At 57.3% G+C, this 8,002-nt stretch overlaps 1 protein-coding gene across 2 annotated transcripts in view; it reads left to right on the top strand.

Annotated features, from left to right (window-relative positions):
• The first annotated feature begins 5,610 nt into the window (after positions 1-5,610).
• Positions 5,611-8,002, top strand: part of LTC4S (leukotriene C4 synthase) — a 3,888-nt gene continuing 1,496 nt past the window's right edge. The window contains exons 1-4 of one of the 2 annotated variants that reach the window (XM_034655836.1): positions 5,611-5,745; positions 7,507-7,606; positions 7,716-7,786; positions 7,865-7,946. In XM_034655836.1, coding sequence (XP_034511727.1) covers positions 5,688-5,745; positions 7,507-7,606; positions 7,716-7,786; positions 7,865-7,946 — 311 coding nt within the window. In that variant the 5' untranslated portion in view covers positions 5,611-5,687. Of the gene's footprint in view, positions 5,746-7,506; positions 7,607-7,715; positions 7,947-8,002 lie in introns of both variants that reach the window. The other variant, XM_034655835.1, reaches the window with a different exon arrangement.

Here is an 8,002-nt window from a genome sequence, read left to right as displayed (position 1 = left end):
GACCCCAGTTACGGCCTGGACATCTGCCCAAGGACTTCCTCAGAAGCTGCCTGTGCTAGGCCTCAGCTTCCTGTTGCCAGGGCAGGGGATGGGCTTGGAAGGGAGGATATCTAAGCCTCAGAGGAAATGAGGGCTTGGCAGACAGGAGCTCCTGAAACGTGTGGAGACCCACAGACACACACATGAGCTCCCACAGGCGGCAACCACAGGGGCTCTGAGGGACCCACGCCATGACCCAGGGAGACACGCGTGGTCCACGCAGAAGGCCCAGTGGGAGCTGGAGAGGAGGCCAGAGCAAGGGGTTTGTGGTCAGGACCAATTTCAGGGAGGAAGGGGGCTGAGCGGCAGAGAGAGAGAGAGAGCGCTGGAGGGCACGTCTCTGGTCAGTTTCCGAGCTTCTGTGGGTGGTGTCTCCACCACTGAGCTCCTACTACTGTAATTGGCAGAGCTGGTCTAGAGCAGGGCACAGACATGGAGCCCCATCCCTGCCGCCCAGGAGCCTGCAGCGCCCCCTGGGGAGCAGCTGGTTCCCTGGGGGCCATGTTGGCAAAGGGCATGCTTTGGGCACTGGCCAGGCCAGGAGAGGGTGAATGGGGCTCTTGGGGAGCCCAGCAGGTTACAGAGCTCTCTGACTGGAACCCAGGCTTGGGGGGCAACAAGGAAAGACGCCGGCTGGGTTGTGGAGTTTCTCTTAGAAAACATATTGTAGGGGCGCCTGGGTGGCACAGTGGTTAAGCGTCTGCCTTCGGCTCAGGGCGTGATCCCGGCATTATGGGATCGAGCCCCACATCAGGCTCCTCTGCTATGAGCCGGCTTCTTCCTCTCCCACTCCCCCTGCTTGTGTTCCCTCTCTCGCTAGCTGTCTCTATCTCTGTCGAATAAATAAATAAAATCTTAAAAAAAAAAAAAAAGAAAGAAAAGAAAACATATTGTAAGTCCTAAGGAGTGATTGTGGAAGCAGCTGAGACGTCAGCCGCGATGGCCAATGGCCCAACAGGAGCAGGATCCCACGATCCCCAGGGGCAGGGCTTCAGTTCGGAGCTAGGACAGAATGTAACCTCAGTCTCCCTTTCTTTTTTTTTTTTATTTTATTTTTTAAAGATTTTATTTATTTATTTGACAGAGATAGAGACAGCCAGTGAGAGAGGGAACACAAGCAGGGGGAGTGGGAGAGGAAGAAGCAGGCTCCCAGTGGAGGCGCCTGATGTGGGGCTCGATCCCACAATGCCGGGATCACGCCCTGAGCCGAAGGCAGACACCCGACTGTGCCACCCAGGCGCCCCCAGTCTCCCTTTCTGCACCTGGCGATTGCTAGCACAAACATGCCACTCCTCCCTTACCCCATGACTGACTCCCTGCGTGCCTGCACCTAGGGGAAAATGCAAGCCTGCTTCCAGGTATTTGTCCCTTTGTACTCCTTTCCCACGCTTGGAGGCATCTGTCCTCACTTTTCCGAGAAAAAAACAAAATAAAAGCGAAGTGCGGGATTCAGCGGCGGCTGCTCTCCCTTGCAGAGGCAGCCCTGCACCGCCGTTCCGATTGGTGTCTGAGAACCTTGTTTCAGTGCGAGACGACATTTGGGATGTCTTCAGGGCTCGATGGAGTCCTCAACCACAGGTCACTCCTCAAGCCCGCGAAAGGGAAAGGACATCTACTTATCCAGGTAGGAACTACAGCCCCTCGATGCCTGCGACGGAGTGACCACTGACCTCATTTTTTCTTTCTTTCTTTCATGCAGTATTTACTTTCGATTTCTCTCTGATCTATTTGTCCGTCTGGTACAAACCTGTTAGTCATGGCAACATCTTTAAGGAAGCAACAGCTGGCTCATAAGAAGCAGCTACATAGACTGCTACATTCTTTTTTTTTTTTTAATATTTTATTTATTTATTTGACAGAGATAGAGACAGCTAGCGAGAGAGGGAACACAAGCAGGGGGAGTGGGAGAGGAAGAAGCAGACTCATAGCAGAGGAGCCTGATGTGGGGCTATCCCATAACGCCGGGATCACGCCCTGAGCCGAAGGCAGACGCTTAACCGCTGTGCCACCCAGGCGCCCCTAGACTGCTACATTCTATAGGATGGAAAGTAACCGATACAGATTTACGACCACTGTTGTCTGTAATTTATCAACATTGCCCATGGTACCTGCCTGAAGGCTCTTTTTCGGTTGAGGACTGGGAACACAGGGGCAAAAGGCTTAAAAATGCACTGGGTCCTGTTAAAATTTTTCATTTGCATCCATGGAATCTTGGCCCGATTGCTCTCCTCTCTTTGCAGGAAAAAAACGGCTAAAACTAGTTGTAGGACCTTATTCCTCCTTCTTTCAAATCTGCTGCTACCGTCCCCAGTCGCAGCAACAGCCCCCAACACCCCACTGGGGGTTCCAATATGATCCCCTAATAAATTGTTTCCTCCCCTGCCCTCTCTAATGGCAGAAAATAAAGCTGTCAAAGACAATGCCTCCTTTTCCATAAAAAGAAAAAAAAATGTTACAGGAAGCCCCCAAACAAGAAGTCTTTATTGGAGCATTTCCTGTCCTGTAAGCCCAGGTCTGGCTCTCAGTCCAATTGTCCAGGCCCTGGCAAGGGGGATCCACCTACAATAATTGGTCTATGCTTTACAAGAAAGAGAAAAAGAACAAAACGGGTCTTAGGCAGCCCACTGGCAGCTGGTCTAGCCATCAGCGCTCTAGCCGCTTCCACATCCTTGCTATCTCCCTCCAAACAGCATGACAAGTGCATTCATTTATGCAAAACACGGCAACTAATTTAGAAGAACAGGTCAAGATCGATCCACACATTTTAGCTAGACCGCAGGCTCTAGAAGCTGCTGTTGTCTGGCTGGGGGAACATCAGCAGGCTCTCCGGACCAGATCGCAGTGAACTCTCGCCTCAGAGTTCACCTCCTACTGTGTTACTTCAATTCCCTGTGACTAGACTTGGGGGAAATTGAACACTCATCTTCATCAAGCCTTTTTCTCCTCTTTGAATGTCTCCGTTGAATCTACGGCCATACCACCCTGAACACGCCTGATCTCATCTGAATCTCTCCGTTGAAAACCTGAAACTTAGGTTACAAGCACAACGACAAGGAAGTCAACAAGCCACCGTGAAGAGTCTCAGTGACATTTCTATCTGGCTCAATCCCAGAAAAAACTGGTTCTCTGGGTTCAATCTCCGCTCTCGGTTTGACATGGCTATGCTGCTTTTAACGATCTCCTTTCCCGTTATGGTCGTCCAGGCAAGCCTCTCCTGCTGCAGCGAACACGCAGGGCCTCATCACCCCCTTTACTAGCCCACCTACAAATCCCAATAAACAGAAAGGAGGAACTGTGGAGTTATTCTCAGAAAACATATTGTAAGCCCTAAGGAGTGATTGTGGAAGCAGCTGAGACGTCAGCCGCGATGGCCGTTGGCCCAACAGGAGCAGGATCCCACGATCCCCAGGGGAGGCCTTCAGTTCAGAGCTAGGACAGAATGTAACGTCAGGGGCGCCTGGGTAGCGCAGTGGTTAAACATCTGCCTTCGGCTCAGGGCGTGATCCCGGCATTCTGGGTTCGAGCCCCACATCAGGCTCCTCTGCTATGAGCCTGCTTCTTCCTCTCCCACTCCCCCTGCTTGTGTTCCCTCTCTCGCTGGCTGTCTCTCTCTGTCAAATAAATAAATAAAATCTTAAAAAAAAAAAAAAAGAATGTAACCTCAGTCTCCCTTTCTGCACCTGGTGATTGCTAGCACAAACAGGCCGCTCCTCCCTTACCCCACACGCCTAGGGGGAAATGCAAGCCTGCTTCCAGGTATTTGCCCCTTTGTACTCCTTTCCCATGCTTGGAGGCATCTGTCCTCCCTTTCCTGAGAAAAAAGGATAAAAGCGATGTGCGGGTTCAGTGCCGGCTGAAGCAGAAGCAGCCCTGCACAGCCGCTCAGACTGGTGTCTGAGAACCTTATTTCAGTGCGCGATGACCCTGGGTGGCAAGGATAGAACTCCTGAGGTCCCAGGACGCTGACATGTGCAGACACCCCCAGAGCGACCAGGCAGAGGGTGCCAGGCCATCACAATGGCTCGAGACTAAATGAAGTGGCAGTCGCCCCAAAGACCCGGCCGCTCCATCCCTCCCGCAGCCTGTCCTGTGCTTGCGTGTGGCCTCATCGGCTCCTGCCCGTGTTCATGTATCAGTCTGGACGCTGCCACTGCTGCCCAAAACCCATCTCCCCAACCAGCCTGAGCCAAAAGGAGAAGTGGCTGTTTTACAAAACAGAAAGGCTGCCAGGCCAGAAGGCCGTTCCAGGCAAGGGGGCCCCGGGACTCCAGGACATCAGCCACCTCTCTCCTCCAAGTGTGGCCTTGTGTTGGCTCTCGCCTCCTCACGGTGGCCAGTGGCCGTAAAGGCCCTTGGAAATCTTCCTCCCTGCTCTGAGTTCCCTTTCCCAAAGTTCTAAGGAAGTTTCCAGAACTGCATCTCACCCTCTTGAGTTAGCCTTGGCCCGCACAGCCAGCTCTGACTCACATGTCCATCCCTTGAGCCTGGGAGGGGTGACAGGCAGCTCTGTCTACACCACAGTACCTGGGCAGAGGAAGGGTTGGGACCTCCCGAGGGAGGGAGGTTGGGCAGGTGGAATGTGGGTGACTGTTCTGGGGTCAGAGCCCCAGGAGAGGATGGGCTCAGCTATCCTGAGTGGGCTGACCCAGGCTGCCAGGCCAGCACAGCTGTCTCCGGGACGGCCTGGGTGCACGGAGCCCAGGCAGCTGTGAGGCTGGCAGGCATCAGGTTTCCTGAGGGGAGCAGGGACGTGGCTGTGCCCAGTGAGGTCTGGGTGTGGGGACCAGAGTTCCATGTTACGTAATAGCCCTGGTTGGGTGGCAGGGGGGAAACAGGTAAGTGGGTGTGTACAGGTGGGGGCAGGGGCGGGGCTGGGAACACTCTTGGAGCTGTGACCTGGGCCCCATGAGAGATGACCGGGGCAGGGCAGGGCTCCGAAGGCGGTGCTGAGGGGTGGATTTGACAAGAGCAGGACTTGATGATCAGTGGAAAGTGGTAGCAGTGGGTGGGGGCGTGGGGGGTTCGGGGAGGAGCCTCTGGTTTCCTGAGACCGGACCAGGACACGGGGAGGCCTGGAGAGCTAACTGGGACCCGTTGAGGGTGCAGGGCCTCGAGGACACTGGGTTGACAAGGCTGCAGTACGCTTGGGTGGACCCTGGGGCTCTGCCAGCACAGCGCTGGGCACAGAAGCAGCAAGATGACCAGGAAGGGGGCGCCTGGGGGTGGGGCTCAGCCCGTTAAGCGTCTGACTCTTCGTTTCGGCTCAGGTCATGATCAGGCTGGGCTCCGCTTGTCCCTCTCCTTCTGCTCCCCCCCTGCTCTCCCTCACTCAAATAAATAAAGAATTAAAATCCTAAAAAAAAAAAAGAATGACTGGGAGGAAGTGGCCGGGCTGTCCCCAGCCCGCTGCTCCATCCTTCCCCGGGCTCTGTCTGGCCCTGGTTTCCGCCTGCCTTGCCTGCCTGCTCAGGCCTCTGCGTTTTCACTGACGGCGGGCACACCCCTCCCTCAGGCCCCCTCCACTGAGAAGGGGCGGGGAGAAGCACCCATCTTCCTTTCCTGGGCCAGCCTCTGAGCCACCCGCCAGCCTACCAGGCTGATAAGAAGCTTTCTTCATACCAGCCTGGGCCCACACAGCTGCCAGCACCATGAAGGACGAGGTGGCTCTTCTGGCTACTGTCACCCTCCTGGGAGTCCTGCTGCAAGGTGAGCTGGCTCCTGTTTTGGGAGCTGGGTGGGTCCTGGACTCCTGCAGCCTGCCTTCTGCCCTCCAGGCCCTGGGGAGGTGCTGGAGGGCCCAGGGCCGGACGAGGGGCAGAGGCAGGGCCCCTAGCCCAGACTCCTGGGGCCCCAACTCTCTGGCCCCAGCTGAAGGCTGAGAAGCTAGCCCTGTTCTGGCGGTGGGTCCAGAAGACGGGCAGCCGTGGGCCTGGTGCAGCCCCGCTCCAGCTGATCCCGCCCGCTCCCACTGTCCTCTTTCTGGGGGTTCCAGCAGGACCCAGCTCTGCCTTCAAAGGCATCCTCTCTATGCTGGGATCCACATGGAGCTGGACAGGGTTGGAACCTGCTCCCCGAGCCCCCAAAGTGCCTGTGTGGTGGCCTTTTAGACCGGCCCTAGAGGACACATTCCCAGGCTAGTTATCCTTGCCACTTGGGCCATCGTTACCACACCCTGCAGGGGCTAGGACAAGACACAGCCTGGGCAGGGGCCCTGTGGGGGCTGACTTGATCTCTTGCTGCCTGAGCAAGCTTGGCTCTCAGCCCCTCCTCGTGTAGCCACAGGGCCCCCCCTCCAGGTCCCACACTGATGGTACACATGCCCTTGGCCCCCACAGGGCACCTGGAAAGGGATATGGCCCCAAGGACACCAGGGCCACAGGACTTGCTGGAAGGCAGCTGGAGACAGCCAGCACTGGGGCTGTGTGGGTGATGGGGGCCTGGCCTGAGGTCAAGAGAAAGGCCCCTGTGCATTTAGATTCTCTGGGGCCAGCCCACCCTCCACACCCACCCATGCTGGCATGGAGGATGACAGAGCCCCTGGAAGCCCCGGGTGGGACCAGAAGAGTCCCAACAGCAACCACCTGGGGGGTAGGGGAGGGGTGTCAGATATAGTTCGGGTCCCAAACACCTGACCAGAAAAACTAAGGCAGGAGCCCATACCACAGTTTGGAGGCACAGGGCACAGGCTTGAGTGATCCTGGCCTGATGGGGGGTCAAGAGGTCTCCCTGGCCTAGTGGGCCCGGTAGGTGGGGACCAGGAACTGTAAACCACAGGGTGTGTGCTCCCAGGTATCTGGAAGGATGAAGCCACTTCTTTTTTTTTTTTTTTATAAAGATTTTATTTATTCGACAGAGATAGAGACAGCCAGCGAGAGAGGGAACACAAGCAGGGGGAGTGGGGAGAGGAAGAAGCAGGCTCATAGGGAGGAGCCTGATGTGGGGCTCGATCCCATAGCGCCGGGATCACGCCCTGAGCCGAAGGCAGACGCTTAACCGCTGAGCCACCCAGGCGCCCCTGAAGCCACTTCTGCCCTCAAGCCCTGGTGATGTGCCCCCCCCCCAAGTCAAGGTGCATGTCTAAAGATTGGGAGCTGGTCATTTGCCTGCGTTTTGCAAGTCAAAGGATTCAGGAGCAAAGTCCTGAGCTTGCAGGTTCCTCCCGAGTACAGGTGTATCTGCGAAGCATATGTGGAGGTGGAGTGGGGGTGGGGGAACAGGGCCTCTTGGCATCCCAGGCCCGCACCCCGCCCTCCCTCTTGAGCATCTTGGATACAGGGCAGGCCCAGAAACAAGGGGTGGGGGCGAGAGAGGATCCCCTTGGCTGGACTTTATTTATTTTCCAGGAGGGCTTTAAAGGGCAGTCGTGCCAAGGTCAGCGTGGAGAAAGGAGGAGGAAAGGTGGGAACTGGACGGAGGGTGCGAGCCTCGGGGCAGCCAGACCTGACTCCCGCCCATCCTCTCCCCCAGCCTACTTCTCCCTGCAGGTGATCTCGGCGCGCAGAGCCTTCCGCGTGTCGCCGCCGCTCACCACCGGGCCGCCGGAGTTCGAGCGCGTCTACCGAGCCCAGTGAGACCTGGTGGGAGGGCTCGGGGCAGGAAGGGGGGGAGCCCGGGTATCGGCGGGGTCCGAGTCCCCCGCCGGCGCCCTCATGCCGCCCCCCTCCCCCCACGCGCAGAGTGAACTGCAGCGAGTACTTCCCGCTGTTCCTCGCCACGCTCTGGGTCGCCGGCATCTTCTTTCACGAAGGTCTGCGCTCGGGACGGGCGCGCACGCACCGCAGCCCCAGGGTCCCGCGCCGGCCGGCTCACCTTGCCCCTCTCCCAGGTACCGCGGCCCTGTGCGGGTTGGTCTACCTTTTCGCGCGCCTCCGCTACTTTCAGGGCTACGCGCGCTCGGCGCAGCAAAGGTGAGGACCCGGGCGGGGTTCCGGGGAGGTCTCGAGGGGCGGGGGAGGAGGGGCTT

This window comes from Ailuropoda melanoleuca, chromosome 3 (assembly GCF_002007445.2).
Source record: "Ailuropoda melanoleuca isolate Jingjing chromosome 3, ASM200744v2, whole genome shotgun sequence".
Taxonomy (NCBI): Eukaryota; Metazoa; Chordata; class Mammalia; order Carnivora; family Ursidae; genus Ailuropoda; species Ailuropoda melanoleuca.
Note: the sequence above shows the minus strand (reverse complement) of the source record. Positions and strands in the feature narration are given on the sequence as shown.